Source organism: Carassius auratus, unplaced genomic scaffold (genome assembly GCF_003368295.1).
Source record: "Carassius auratus strain Wakin unplaced genomic scaffold, ASM336829v1 scaf_tig00216437, whole genome shotgun sequence".
NCBI lineage: Eukaryota > Metazoa > Chordata > Actinopteri > Cypriniformes > Cyprinidae > Carassius > Carassius auratus.
Window position 1 is genome coordinate 506,054 of NW_020528572.1, and position 16,928 is coordinate 522,981.

Consider the following 16,928-nt stretch of genomic DNA (forward strand, 5'->3'; position numbering starts at 1 on the left):
CTTTCTACCCGATTACTATAAATGTTTTTTAAAAACGTTAAATGTATAATCTAAATCATTTGCTAACGTAAATGTTTTTGCAACGTAATAATGGGAAATTATTTACAAATAAAACGTGATTTATAATAATAATAATAACAATATATAATATAACAATAAGTGTTAACTCGACTGATAGGATTTTCAGCAGATCTGACATAGATATTTCAGTTTCTGTATTTGGTTATATTTTTATATTTTAATTCTGACTGCCTACATGCTAAAATACACCTATAAAATTAAAATAACCATCCGCTCAACATGTTTCCTATTTAAACATTTGTTTCGTTGTTTATATAAACGTTTTCACAGTGAAACATTAACTCTGTTTCTATCTGCTTAATCGTGAGTCCCGTGGGATAAAAACAACAACAACACAGCAAACTAACTTTCCAGAATCAGAGCGAAAGCAGTGAAATTTATTCTTCTCACATCAACACAAAAACGTTTTCTTCTTATCCGGCAAATCCGAATTATATTTACAAATGTGTATCAATCTTTCTCTGTAATATATTCACAATGTACAAGGAAAAATACAACAAACAAATAAGGAATATATCAAATACAGTAACTCACGTGTTGTCAAATTAAAGTGGGATCGAGAAAAAATCGTAGAAAACTTTAAAAACATTGTCATTTGACTATATTTTACACTGAAGCACCCACTCTTTTTCATGTCTTAAACACAGTCTCTCTCACTCGCTTTCTCTCTCTTTCTCTCTCTCACACACAAACACACACAAAAGAAGAATGAATCCCTCGCAAATGTGTAAAGCTCACGCATATTGTGTCATTTCGGACAAATTATTCAGACAACATCCCTTTAGTTTAAGTATTATATTTAAATAATATCACCTTCAAAAATTACAAGAACTGACATTCTGGACAAAAAAAAAGGTAGTTATGCTCTAAAAGAGGTAAATATTTGGTTATTTGAGTCTGAATACGAAATCTGTTCATATGTGTGTCAGTGGAACGGTTCCGTTTACGCTCGTCGCGGAACTTTGATAGTGCTGCGGTACAGCGTGAAGTCTGCTCTGAACTGACGGGTCCCCTGCCTCCGCCGCCGGTAAATACATGCTTATCATCTCTCGCAAGTCTCCGGGACAAGGGGCTCGAGAGTGAGCTGTAACGGGAGGACTTACGCTCGGCTCCGATTTCACCAGCGAGCCCAGCGCGCCGATGGCCCCAGAAGAAGCCACGCTGGAGTTTTGGTGTTGCGCGTAGGATATTCCCCCATAGCCTGACGGCGAGGCGCTCATGTAGCTCTGAGAGTTTGAGATGGGGCTGTACTGGAGAGCCGTCATTTCGTAGCGGTGCATAGGCTGGGGATTGTGTGGATGGTGGTGGTGGCTGTGGTGGTGATGCGCTCCGGAGCCTGGGTGCTGGCTGTAGGCGAGCTGAGCCTCCTGCATCATCGCGGCTGCAGCCGCGGCCGAGTACGCACCGTTGGTCCAGCCGTTCATGTGCGCGTAGCTCGCCGCGGTGCCTCCGCCGTGACCCACCGGACTCTCCAACCTTTGGCCGACCCCCGACGCACCCATTCCCAGACCCACGCCGCCTCCGCCACCGGATCCGGCGAGCAGGCCACCGGCCAAAGAATACTTGTCCTTCTTGAGCAGCGTCTTAGTCTTCCTCCGGGGCCGGTACTTGTAATCCGGATGCTCCTTCATGTGCATGGCGCGCAGTCTTTTCGCCTCGTCAATGAAGGGTCGTTTTTCCGCCTCGGACATGACTTTCCACTCCGCTCCGAGGCGCTTGCTGATCTCCGAGTTGTGCATCTTTGGGTTCTCCTGAGCCATTTTTCTGCGCTGACCCCGAGACCACACCATAAACGCGTTCATGGGTCTCTTGACGCGGTCTTGGTTAACTTTGCTGCCTCCGTTGGGGCCCGTGTGGCCCGTGTTTGTGTTAGTCTGGGGTCCTGGGGAATGCAAGTCCGTTTCCATCATCATGCTATACATTCACCTGGCTTTAACTAACTCAACACACACACAGAAACATTCACGCGTCCCCGTTCCCTGGCAGGCACACACGTGCAGAACCTCTTAATAACAAAAGAGGTCACTGGAACAGGATCGGTACAATCCAGACTGAGGACAGAGAGTAACTTTGCGGCTTCTCGTCTCCCTTTGTTTTTTTCTAACTTCCTCTCGGGGTGATTTTCACATCCAGTGCAGAATTGTCTTTGAGCTACTTTAGGCGGTGGGCTTGAAAAGTTAGTGGGAGAGCGGCCATGTGATGCGCGTTGACAGGGAATAAATGAGTGAGAGAGAGCCAATGGCGTTCGAGGACGAGGCAGATTTGCATATGGCTCGCGGTCAGGTGGGTGACGCAGCGCGCGCGCCACAGGCGCAGCTGAAGGGTCTTTCTGCGGCGCGCGGAAGGTAAACAGTTGGCTACAAACCACTGCTGACAAATGTTATTTGGGGTAAATGATCTCCAAATTATAAGTTTGCCCTTTTGAAACGCCGGAGTATGAACTTTAAATATCAATTATTTTTATTGTCAAGTAGCATAGCCTAGCCTATATGTTTTTTTGTTTTGTTTTGTTTTTTTTTATCAGAAAAAAAAATCTCGTTAAGCCAGAATAATTATATTGATTAACCTTAAAATGTTCAGTCATTTTAACCATAACGATACATAAACGTTTTTTTATTCATTAGAGTCCCAAATAGGAAAGAGATAAATGCCTCCGTAAACAGACGTCTTTTATAAATAAATATTTATATAAATATATGGGCCTATATAAATTTGTCCTCACGCACAGTTTCTATGTAGGCTGTCTATTCCAGTATTTATCACAGTTTTCCAGTATTTATCACAAGTCCCTTAGAATAAATTGATGCCATGTGTTTTCCTGTTGTGACGGTTGCTAAGAAACAGGTGCCTCACACCCAGTGCATGTACCATGTGTGCCCTTTTGTCATCAAGTGCGAAAAAATTATTAGTGTGCAAAAAAAAAACAAACAAACAGGTAATTGGTGTATCCTGCCATATTCTTTTCTAACACTGGAGTCATTTCCTAAAATGCTTTTTTTTTTCATTGGTCTCTAAAACGTTGACTTAATGCAATATCACAAGTACGAAGTCTAAATGCATCCCAATTAATTAAACAATACACAAATCCTCTATTCAATTCGACATCACTGGAAAACAAGGTGACAAGATCGCCTACATTTATGAAGGCCATTATATGATCATAACACGTACTAATACGTGAACTGTGCTCGTTTGGACTTGACTGTCTTTAATTTTGACAAACAAAAGGTGCAGATAAAAAGGCAAAATATATTCACATCGTTCTCTACATTAATTTACAGACTGTGATCGCCGTCTACTGGACGCAAACATACGAAACCCCCAACAAGTTCTCTTTTCTTTGTACTGATTTTACAGTTTAATCACATATTTATATGTGCGTGTTTTCATAGATAATTTATACAGTAGTTCTGAAAAATCAAAGGATCACAGAGAAACTTGGAAAATGTAGTGAGGTTCTTCGGAAACCCCCGAAGAACATGAAAAGGTGCATGGTGTTGAAGCGAGGCGTTGAGGGAGTTGCAGGCGCTTCGCTCAGATTTCACAGAAGAGTTGCTCAGAATATCTCCATTAATTGTGAACTGAGGCGAAAAATAAATATCGCGGACTTAAAGTGTTAATCATCATACCCATCACAGAAAGGGCAAAAGGCATTGCCATTAGTCAATTATGCAATATTTGTAGGATTACACGGCAGGTTTAATGATGGTCTCCGGATACTGACCATTTACATCAATAAATGAAGAACTAACTATAAGTGTCCATCGAAGAAAAAAAACGTGTGACTCTGGTCCAGATAAAATGAAAACATAAATTAGACTTCGGAAAAATACTCTTTTTTTGTGTGTGTGTATTTTTCATCCAGCAGTCACAATATAATAAAAAATATCGATCTAACATAGAACAATTCTATGTAGGCTCATATATATATATATATATATATATATATATATATATATATATATATATATATATACATATGTGTGTGTGTGTGTGTGTGTGTGTATGTGTGTGTAATAGTAGTAGTAGTAGTAGTAGTAGATAGATTGATAGATAAAGGAAAACAGTTTAACAACATAAATTATTATTATTATTATTGATTATTAATTTAATAATGATAATAGCAATGCACATCAGAGTTCCTGGGTAATGATTTATTTGGAATCAGGATAAAGCATAACTGATATAGGAAGAACAAAACGTGTGAAGAGAAAACCTATGTAAAAATAGATCAATGCTAAAAATATATATATATATATAATGTAAATCACACTATAAGCTTAGTGAACTGCAAGATGCCTCTACCCTGATCTGAGCTTCACATAACTAAAATCCTTGTGTGTTGGTCTGTGCTCCAAAAACTCAGTAAGTGGCGTTGCTCCGTTATGTCCCGACTGCAAAGTGAATTAGAGAGTCTCTTGAACTTGTGAGAGCGAGCAGGGTTTAAAAATGGTCAACATCTGTCAGGTGCGCCTGTTCTTGCTCTCCACCGCGCTTTAAACATAATTGGACAGGAAGGGAGGGGGAACTCAAGTAAGGGCTCATGGGGGGAGAAGGGGCTGTCTCATGCACATATTTCCAGCTTCATTTTCAATTTTCAGACTTATTTCCGTATGATTTCCATGTTGACACTGACACTCTGAGTGGAAGAGAAGGATAAAGGTATGGGGGGATGATAGGGTTGTGCTCCGGAAAAGAAGCAAATTTGCACATCTATGACCTTCACTGAATCAACAATCACACAAGTATGTGACATCTATTTTACACAATATCTCAGTATAATCTCAGTTTATGAAGATTTCTTAAATGCATGAGGCACTATCCTAGTACAAAACTACCGGAGTCCATAATAAAGCATTAAGTAAATGTGTAGTAATCTCTTGTATATCTAAAAACTGCAGTGAAAGAAGCCAAATACTCTTGAGGTAGACACTGGAATACTCCATGTTTATAAGATTATTTCATATAGAGGAAATAGGACTGGAGCAAATTAGTGCTAATGGCTAATTTTGTGTTTTCAGCAATAGTACATGAGCTTAAATGTGCCAAATTAATGCCTTGAAAGTTAGGTTTCATTCTTGCATATACTGTGAGATTCTCCTCTATGCTACTTTAATAGTTTCAACATTGCACCAGGTATAAGGATACCTGCTCACAACTTATAGTTTACTCAACTTAAAATATGATTTCCATTATTCTTTATTTCAGCTTACTTGCACTTTTTGTGTTCTTATATCACTCACTCTACTGAAAGTAATCTGCTACTGTTATAAATAAATACAGATTTAATTTATTTATATTACAAACTATCAGAATTTAATTGTGCTTTTAGGCTGTATGACTATCAGAAACTGCATACTTTTTCATATTCTTACTATTTGATTCTCACAAAAAAACTAAACACTTAAAATGAAAGTTCTTTCATCCTTCATACACATTCATGACATATGACTTATTCATATCATGACTTCATCTGGTGAAAAAAAAAAAAGAATGTTTTAACCATTTTTGTCGATAAAATGATAGTCAGTGGGGTCCAAAACAGAGTAAATAAACGCATACAGTTTTGGTACAAACATGAGTGTTATTAAATGATGACAGAATTTTCATATTGGGTGAACTGTCCATTTAAAAAATGTAATTAATTAGTTATCATAAGACATACATATGCTAAATGTGTCATAGAGAGTGACTCTCAGGAGGTACAACAGGATAAACAAATCAAGGGAAAAGATGGAAACACGCTAACACACACACACACACACATAGTCAGTGTTGCTTATGGACTGGCCTTGAGACCAAATTAGCAGCTCATCAGAAGATCAAAGGTTGTGCAGATGAACACACACACACACCGACTATGATCACTGTATGGTTTTCTGCTTGCATGCGCATATCTCCCTGCTGTTAGCACAGGAATCTCTAAGCCCACAGTCGTCTCCCACCACAGCCAGCTTCACAGGATCAGCTGAAGCTTCTAGAAACAACATGTTAGCGCGCCACGGGGGCTAATGGTATCAAAGGCATTCTTTTTACAGCAGATGGCTTGCTTAAGCTACCCGTCACAGCTGCTGTCAGCTCTACTGTATGGGCGGAAGGTAAAATCCAACGCCTCTACTATAGTTAATAGTTCTCTGCATGGTGTTGGATACATGCCATGGTATAGCTGCATGAGCACTTTAAGGATCTTTGAAAACCATAAAGAAAAATAATATAACATCGTAAGATAATTTTCAGTGGCCTCTATGAGAATATAATGTGTACACATGGAAAGAATAGGTTCATATTCAGTAGCAGCACTCCTTTGAATCCTTAAGATATGTTGTTTGAGTAAAATCAGGTGTGTTTTAAGACTGATCTGGTAAAAGGAATCATTCAGTATGATGAATGTGATGAATAGAGCATTAAAGGAATAATTCGCCCAAAAATGAAAACTGAAGAGATGTTAGATGAGTTCTTTTCTTCATCAGAATAGATTTGGATAAATTGTGCATAGTTAAAATAACATCTCATACTAGCTACAGTATGTTAACAGTAAAATGTATAATATCAATACATACATAAATCTAAGAGTGTAGAACGACATATATAGTTTTTGCTTTACATTGTGTAACATTAGTTTGTAGGCCTTGAGTTGACCCATTAGAAGCATTTCAAAATCTACAATAACTGAAATATGTACAATAGACAGTTTTTATCTGTTGTTATATCACATCTATGTTCAGTAACCTAAGAACAATTTTTTTTAATTGGTCATGTCATTATTAATTGGAAAGATTCTAACTTTTCTGGGACCAAATTTCTACAATAATCCAGCACAAAAAGCCATTCAATATCCACCAAGAAATCAAATTTGTAAATCTGTTTAAACAGTTTTCTATTCTTCTTCACTCACCACTATTATTGATAGCCAATGAGCATAATGAGCAGTCAGCAGGTTTCACTCAGGTTACCGTGTTAATGTCTCCGCTTACAATTTTCAACAATGTCAGCTGGCACCCAATTATGCTCAGGCCACACACGGGTCATTAGAGGGTTATGATGGTGTCATTCCGATGGGTGTTTGACAAAGCACAAGTGTCTTCATACAGGAGTTTTGTGGCTCACGTAGTAAAATAAAGAAAAGATCAGGCTTTTTGCTCTGCACAGTGGTTGCCATGCACCAGTAAAAGAGAAAGAAAGGTATCTCTGGTTAACCACTTTGCAGCTGGGCCTTGTTAGCTGATGCACTTTTGTACGTTTTTGCCACTGGATGCGGTTCCAAAGGTGGATTAGAAATGAAATAAGAACTGCATTGTCTTAAACGTCTGTTAACTTAACAGATAATGTCCTGTCAGAAAATAAAATTACCTTCAGTTTTTTTTTACAGCTTTCTTTCTTACAGTGGTCTGAATATACACGCATTTGAATTGAAATGTATCTGGAGGTGAGAAGTAGCAGTGTTTCTTCAGTAGCAAACATCAAAGACGCCTCAGATCAATACCCCACTCCTCACAGCCATAGTGTGTTATTACCCATAATCCCTCTGTAATCCATGTACAAGGGTCACCCATCCTTGTCCAAATAGCTACAATCTCATTAAGCCTCAAATAAAACTTTCCTATTTATCTACAGATTTCAAATGAAACTAATAAGGCTCTAATATACCCCTCACACCCCCTCCTTCTCTCTCCTCTCTCTCTGCCATTCCAAAACCCTAATTATATTTCTCCCTATCTGAAAGCAATCAGTGATTGTGTGTGCCACGGTACGAAACGTGCTGACAATACCAGCCAATGGCACAAGTGCCAGTGCAGCTGGACTAATTAAATTAAATGTGATGCTGCCTTGCCACTGCGCTGCTCAGTGAGAGAGAAATGAGCCAGAGCAATAATGAGTACTGTAGCCGAGCAGGGAGGAGGGAGATATTGTACTGGAGACCGGACACTTGCAGTGATTTTGAGATGTGCTGGGTAAAGTACCTTAGTAATATGCATAGTGCATGTCTATATATACAGAGAGAGAGAGAGAGAGAGATTTCCTGCCATTATCCAATTCCCATTTGTCTTAATGGTGACACCTATTGGATTTTCATTACTATGAAAGAGTAACTTTTTATTTCAGTCTGCAAAAATTAATAGCAGTTTAACAAATACTACAATGATATATTATTACTTTAATATAATTTAATATAATATTCACTAACAAAGCTCAGAAGTTTGGGGGAATTAAGTTTTTTCTTTCTTTCTTTTATAAATTAATTTATAAAATGATATTTATACATTTCTTTTTCAAATGAATGTATATTTTTTTACTTTCTATTCATCAAAGAAACCTAAAAAAGGATCACTGTAGAAATATTAAGCAGCACGAATGTTTTTAACATTTATATTGATGATACATTTTTCTTGAATAATTTCTGAAGACAGGAATAATAATGCTGAAAATTTAGCTTTGCATTACAGGAATAAATTACACTCTAGATTATTTGAAATAGTAATATTTCACAATATTATTATTTGTATTTTTGTTCACATAAATGCAGCCTTGATGAACATAAGAGACTTGCAAAACCCCAAACTTTTTAGCGGCTGTGTATTTCTATCATTATTATTATTATATTTTGTAGGTGAATTATTTGTCAAATGCTAAAGTGACAATAAAACAAGACCAAAAAATCTTACAATTTCATCTTCATATTAATATATTCTTAATTTCAGTTTTAACCAAAACCATCCCATAAATTAAAAGCTCTCTTAAAAATAAGCAATGCATATAAAATCATTAGACACAATGAAAGCAAAAAACAAAACAAAAAAACAATCAAAGCTAAACTTGTTTTTTGAGAGAATCCTGCTGAGAAGAAAACGCAGCTGGACTATTAAACTATGATGAAACGCGGGCGGCAGCGGCAGTGGAATCTGGTAAACATGTGTAAAGCTGCTAATCTTATTTAACTCTGGCTTGTAAGCCCTGCAAATTGGACCTGACACGCTAACAACACTCGTGAAACAATCCTTAACCTCAAATGTCAGACCTCAGAGGGAGCCCCTGACCTCAGCTCTGTCTCTCTCTGTTACTCTCTCTTACTTATTTTCTCTTCTGCTCATTCTCTGGATCTTTCAAGCACTTCATACACTTTTTTTTCCCCAAAGTCTCTCTCGCTCAAAATCTCAACCACCTCTTCCTACATCTCTATTGGCAGGAGTGGAACTTTCAGTGGACCTCTTTCTTTTCTCTGTTGGCAGAAAGGGCAGGGAGGAGACAACTAGACCCCCCGTCTGATGCTAGTTTGGGCCCTGATAAGATCCCAGCGGGGCTAAGTGTGAGGCACTCAGCAGGACGTCCCCTCTTCAAACTCTCCACCTCTTCCTTTTCCTCTTTTTAGTCTCCAGACATCGTAAATGAGGTCATCTCTCCTGGACTGGTCCATCCAGGCTGAAGCCCAACGGTGCTCAAAGCCAACCTCTCACTACCTGGCCTTTCCTTCCCTTTGTTTTGACTCTCTCAGAGGCCGTCCATTAGTCTCTCTCTCTCTCTCTCTCTCTCTTCATAAATTATTTCCTATTTTACCACAACAAGGTGTAGAATCAAATGTAGGAAACGACCAGTAGATTTTAACAGTCCACTTGCATTTGAATAACAAGAGATATAAAAAAAATAGGCTTTGATCATATCAAATTACTAAATGTAATAATATTTAAAACTGTAAATACAGTTCCAGTCTAATTACAGAAAATAACTGAATGCTGAATGCACATTTGAAAATAAAGATTCTTCATTATCAAAGGTTCAATGGATAATCCATGGAACCTTTCCATTTAAAAAAAAAAAAAGTTCCATACACTGTCAGAAATAAGTTGTCACTGGGACAAAAGGTACTAATAGGTACCCTTTGGAGATAATAAAAAAACAGGTCTATCTTATGAAAAGGTACTGCCTCAAAGCCCTTTTTCTGAAAGTCTGTAGTAAAAGTTTTTTTTTAATCGTCACTGAAAGGGAACCAAAAATGGTTCTTCAGTGGCATCAAACTTTCATATTTAAGAGAGTACAGCAACAGCTAAAACCACATGATACTCTGTATCTGTACAGCTCAAGTTACATGACATCAAAAAGCAAACATTCATTCATAATTCAGAAGGTCGTGTGTAAAGGGTCACGTCTAAGCTCCACTTGCACCTGTTGCTTCTACACCTGTATTCAAAAAAGAGAAACCATAGAAGTATTAAAATAAAAAAGTTTGATCCCGCTATAAACTGGTGAACAGCTCCTAGAAACAAAATCACATACACCTTGAAGACTGAAATCTTAACAAACACAAAGAAATTTCCAGCATATCTCTCACAAAAACATCACCATAGACTAAACACTTCCTGTATTTCATAACATTTGCATAAAAACGAGTTTGACAGTAACTCTCCTTCTTCCTCTGTCATGGCTGCCGTGCACTTTTCTCCTGACATTTCTCCTTCCTTCTGAGAAGCTGGTTCACAATTAACCTATCCCCAGAAAGGTCTTCAGATAAACCCCTTTTGTCCCCTCTACAACCACCCCAGCATCCCATGACCCACCTCGGGGGAAAGAAATCCATGCCCCGTACCTGCTGCCCTTTTGAGGAGGGGGACCGGAGGAAGGAGAGCGCTCCTTTGTCCTTCTCCCCATCTCCACTAGAGACAGAGGGGTGGGTGGGGACCCTTTGCTCCCCCCCATCCACTCCTCATCCTCCGCTTCGTCTCAAACCATTTCAGCCTGAAGAGCCTCAAGCGGGGTGGACTAAAGCCCGGCGAGGTGTGCTCTCTCCCAGCGTGCACGCCTGCCTCGCTCCCCTGGTCCACGCAAACTAGGCTGCTTCAGTCCGGGCCCCAGCCTCTTTAGGCAATGGAGTGGTTTATTTAATTTGCCGCTATAATGGAGGACTCTGAATGAGCGGCTGGGGAAAAACCGGCGAGAGAGAAGAGAGAATGCGGGGCGGGCGCGAAGCAAAAGAAAAAAAGAAAGAAAGAGATCTAGACGAGTGAAAGAAGAGAAAGAGAGAGAGAGAGAGAGAAAACAAAAGCTGAAAGCTACCACTATTTTGATTCACCCATCCCTTTTTTTTAAAAAATTACTTCCAAAGTGTGATATCTATTGTACGGGGAATAATGCGGAACAATGCAAGCGGGGGTCTTGGCAATATTCAAAGGGGCTTATTCAGTGCAGGGCCGGTGGCTGGCTGTACATTCAGGCCCAGAACACTCCCATACAAGCTCGTTCGGCGGGCACTATAGCGCTCTTTGTGAGGGCAGTGTAAACAAAAAGGCGCCCCAGAGCACGGTGGGATGTGGGAAAAAGAGAGCAGCTTTATTCCCCAGAGGTCCTGCATTATTATGGGGTTAGAACGTGTTGGTTTTGTCTAGTGTAGGTCCGACCCCTTGCAGTCACAGCAGCATCGGACTGCAAGAGTATTTAAACTGAGTCACAGGAGGGAAAACCTTCAGAGGGTTTGGGCTTCTCAACTCCACATCTGTTCATGGTGAAATCTGAACAGATAAATGGATTTATGAAACATTTAAAGGAAAACAACCTGTAACAGATAGGATCCATTTGCTAACATAATAAACTAAGGGTGAAAATATTTATGATTTATTTATTAATCTTAGTTCATGTTAATTATAACAATTACTGATACATTTTTTGAATCACAAGTGGTGTCTATTAATAATATTTCATAGAGCTGACCTTATTAACATTATTATAAATTGTTTTTAGAATAAACGTCGGAAAAAATACATTTAAAGAGATATTTCACCCCTCAAGAAATGAAAATGTTCATCTTAGAGACCAAGTCTCTCTATTAAACAGTTGCTTATTAGCATGCCTATTATTAACACATTGGTTTTATTAGTACTTATAAAGCACATATTTTGCATGACCAAATTCTATATCCCTACACAATAACTAAACTTAATAACTACCAACTATTAATAACCAGCAAATATGGAGTTTAAGAAGGCAAAAGTAATGGTTTGTTAATAACAAGAATGTAAAGAAATGTTTTTTTTAAAGTAAAGAAAGTACTTTTTTTTCCTCATGTACTGAGCCAGAAATCTCTACTTCAGTAGCAGTTACATACAGTACTTAACTTTCCAGTTGTATTCCTAACTATATTCTGAAGGAGTTTGTTCTTACATCATCCTCCTGGTTTGGACTTTCGACAGTATTTTCTGAGTCATGGAACCTTTAATAACAAATATTAATAAACGTAACAAATACATTGCTTGATTTTAGTTGGTGGATTAATTAACAATAACTAATGGGGCTTTATTATGAAGTGTTACCAACCTAAATCAAATGCAGAGGATTGACTAAAGTTCAAAAGAAGTCAAAGGAAGATTCATAATTGTTACAGACTGTTGCTTTTTTTGTGCAGCCTGAAAGGCTGGAGCTCCTGATTACAGCCTGTTTCCACAGATAGACTCTTCTCCCATTCACGTGGACTGACACACACGGCTCTCGGAGACCTCACTGAGACTGTGTGTCTCATTCATACGACTCCACCTGAGAGACACGCTCTGTGTTTACACAAGATTATATTCCCCATGCTCAACACATATACAAACACACACACACACACGGCAGCCAATTCGAGGGCTAAACAAACAGCCCCAATGCACATAGAGGAGCAGACATATCATCATGCCACATAATAGAGATGGGCCTTGAATATCAGAAGTCTGTCTGTTTCATGAGTCTGGGATGTCAATCAAAACTATTTACACGAGAGCTGAAGGTTTACAGGCACTCTTGTAAGCTTCTGTTAAGAGAGAGGCAAGTATATGTCTAAATACACATATTTATATCTAAATACATATTAGATTTATATAAGGAATTATACATAAAAAGGTTCAAATGCTGACCACAAAGAAAAAAGTTTTTAAGAAATTGCTAAATTAAGTGCAATAATAAATACTAGTGTCAAGAACATTTCTGCATTTTCAAAACATAGTGAAATATAAGACAAATTATAGAGGAAATTATCTGGACTTTCACTTCTATATTCTAATTAGCTTATTTGGTACTCACGAATTATTTCCTATTAATATCATTGTTGAAAATACAGTTTTTGCTGCTTAATGTTTTTGGTGAAAACTCTGATACACTGCCATTCAAAATATTTTTGTAGCAATAAAAAATAAATAAATACTTGAATACTTTTATGCAACAACTAATCAGTAAATTTAATTAAATATTCATAATATAGATAAGAATTCTATTTTAAATAAATCTTTTGTAACTTCATATTCATCAGAGAATCCTAAAAAGAAGATTGGTTTCCACACAACTATTAGCACCACAACTGTTTGTTATATTAGTGATGTTTTTATGTGTTTCTTGAGCATCAAACCAGTATATTAAAATGATTTCTGAAGGATCATGTGACACTGAAGAGTAATGATGCTGACAATTCAGCTTTGCCATCACAGGAATAAATACTAATTTTAAATATATTTAAATAGAAAAGTTATTTTTTTATTTGTAATTATATTTCATAATATCACTGTTTTACTGTATTTTTGATCAAATAAATGCAGTCTAGGTGAGCTAAAGAAATATTCAAAAATCTTACATATGCCACAAACGTTTGAACAGCAGTATAGTGTATATAATAACTTATAAATAATAACATATTTGAACAGAGAGCTCGTTAACTAATCTTGTTTCTATGCATTGCTAACAAATAGGTACTCATTCTGCTGAAAAAGGACTGAACAGAGCCAGAGAATAGCCAGGATGTTTTCCTGCTGCAGAATGGATTACGCAGGCAGTTCTATACAGGTTTCCAGCAGGCATTAGAACCAGAGCCTGCTCTCTAATAAAGAGAACAAAACATAGCGTGTGTCACAGTGCTGCCGCAGCAGACAGAAAGACAAACAGACACAGAGAAAGTTCTTTGCCACTCATCAGAATAGAGAATTACTGAAATACTGGTGAGTTACAAACAAAAAACCTGTGGGTCAAGTCTCTCTCTCTCATACATACGTACATGCTGGATTATACTAGACAACTGTCAAGCCAAAGATGTTTGTTCAGTTTTATAGATTATTGTAAGTCAACAAAAAATGTCACAGACATTAGGCTTACAACCGCAACCCTGCCAAGGATGTGTCTACTTTTCTTTCTTTTTTTTCTTCACAAAAATTATTTGTATTACCAAACAGAATCCTGCATTCATATCTGGCGACTGCCACAAATATTGTCCGTCGCCATTGAATTTCTACGATTCTCAGTGCCTCGCCTGCAACAAAACAATTTCTTTTTTTTTTAAGTTGGGTCAGAATAATGCTGTTTCAATTTGTGAGTTTTTAAGCACTGCTTAATTAGTCCTCCCTCCCTGCTGCTCCTTGCTCGCAGTTAATTAACTTGAAGGCGCGAGTAATTAGCTGGAGACGCTGAGTGATTCACGCGCTGTCCCTCCGATTAAACTCCTCGTGAGAGCAGCATGCGAGCCTCACGTGTGACAGACTACAGCGCGAGATGTACAATCAGACTCATGTGATAGAGGACAATAACAGAATTTGCCACAATAAACTTGTGACACTATCACACAAGACATGAAAATGTTTCACTCAAACTTGTATGACACACTTGTAACTATTTCATGCATTGGCGAATTGGTGGCTAATTTGTATGACCTGTTTAAGTCCCACTGACAGTCCCGTATCTGAATATGCATACTTGTAGGTGGAAAAAAACAGTATGTGAAAGAGTAGCATATCCGTATATTTTTCTGTCTAACAAATGGCAAGTAGTTTTATTGGTATAAACATATACTGTATGTTCAACTTGCAGCGCAGGGATATAGAGTATGTGTGAGACAGACACTGTTTGTGTGTAAGAGAGATAATGCTGAGAGAATAGGGTTGTAATGGGCTCTCTATTCGCAGTCTTTGAAGGTAAAACTGTGCTGTTATGGCATCAGAGGGTGAAGAGGAAGCAAAGACTATAATCACTACAATTACCCATCGCTCTCACCCAGACCAGCACTCCTCAGCTCTCTCTTAAATACAGTCACTCACTCACCCTGTCTGTCTCGTCATTCTAAAACACTCTTTACTCACAATTTTGAATTAAAAGGTACCAGTTTCGCTAGTTCAAATCTTGTGAAACTGGCATTTAGCAAAAGCGAGGTTGTCTCGCTTAAAACGACCGGCAGAAATTGATAATAGGGAGCTGATATAGAAAAAAAAAAGACTTGCTGCACCATAACATCTCTCTGGAAGCCGTGTCTCAAAAAAGACAGATGTAACACACAGTGTGAGATGCTATTGAAAACTAAGAGTTAACTGCAAAAATATATATATATACATATATACAACAGCAATAATACTCAGTGTAGATGATAATAATTATCAAAATCATACCGTAAATGAATGCTGTCATATTGGAACCTTATCCATAACACTGTGCCTCTAACCATACTGAACCTGTGGATCAGTAAATGCGTCCTTGAAGGTCCAGGAAGGTAACAACAGTTTCACTCACAGCCAATTTCAATTATACGCCTATAAAAAACAGTTTATTTACACTCCAACTCTTTAAGTAAATATGGGACAGGAATCAGGTAAAGAATGAGGCTAGAATGGGAACTCATACATTTAAATTACATTTAAATTATAGAGTTACATCAAATAGATAAGCTTTTATTCTTCATCTGATGAAGCAGACACATGCAGACACAGAAGGAGAGTTACAATCTGAAAACACACAGACGGTGATGACTTGAGCAGACAGTAGCATCGATCTTCAGTCTACTGGTATTTCTGGAAGATTTCATCGCATCTGGAGGGAAAGCAGACAGTTTGATGGGTAAATGACAGATGAGGTTTGGATTGAGTTTGACATGTTTTCATGGGGGTGGTTGTGTGCAGTATAGAAATGACTGTATCACATGAGCTCTGGTGAAGTTCTACAGGAGCAATAGAAGGTGTTCTATTGTGTTAAACAAAGTAAACATATTTTGGAATTAATATTTCAATTAAGGTACGCAAATTATTTCTAATTACTAATACAGTCAAACATGTCCCCCTTAATCTTTAACTTGTTGGCAATTTACATTTTTGTAGCTCAAGTGGTAGAGCATTGCGATAGCAAGCGCCATGTTTGGGGTTTGAATCCCATGGAACACATGTTAGGAGAAAATTGTTAGCCTGAATGCAATGTAAGTCGCTTTGGATAAAAGCATCTGCTAAATGCATAAATTACACACAATTACACACAATTTAGTACTTCTACAGTAAATATAAATCATATGCTGTTTTTCTTAACACTTGGGTGCAGTTTCATACACTTTTTTTTCATCTACAGTACTGTCAAGGAAAACATGGGACACAGAAAAAGGCATAGTATCTCTCACAATATAATATCTCATAAAACCCTGTTATAATCTGTTGAAGAGGGAACACAGGAAACAGAGCATTCTTTCACAGTCTGTGACATTGGAAGGAGATGTATTTCATTGTGCCGCATCCAGCACTTAATCACATTCACATTCAACACACATTGTGTGTGTTTTTGTTCATATTCTTACATTTTACTGTATTTTAGGGAAAATCTATAATGATCTTGATGTTTTTAAACTGTTTTTGAATTATCTAACGTAGGTTAGACGCAAGGGGACAGGACGACTATGAGTCAATAATTAATATTTGTTCAATAATATAAAGCTATCGTACAGTGCAGAAGACTTAAAATATTGCACATGATTTATATGTACTATATATAGGTGCATCTAAAAAAATTTAATGTCATGGAAAAGGTCTTTATTTTTTTAATTTAATTAAAAAAGATTCATTGCACACAAACTGAAATATTTAAAGAGTTTTTTGTTT

The 16,928-nt window shown here is 37.7% G+C and overlaps 1 protein-coding gene across 1 annotated transcript; it reads right to left on the reverse strand.

Annotated features, from left to right (window-relative positions):
- Positions 1-447: 447 nt before the first annotated feature.
- Positions 448-2,292, reverse strand: LOC113098201 (transcription factor Sox-1b). Its single transcript, XM_026263192.1, has one exon. It carries the CDS (start codon positions 2,001-2,003, stop codon positions 996-998), a length of 1,008 nt encoding a protein of 335 aa, XP_026118977.1. The 5' UTR covers positions 2,004-2,292; the 3' UTR covers positions 448-995.
- Positions 2,293-16,928: the final 14,636 nt, after the last annotated feature.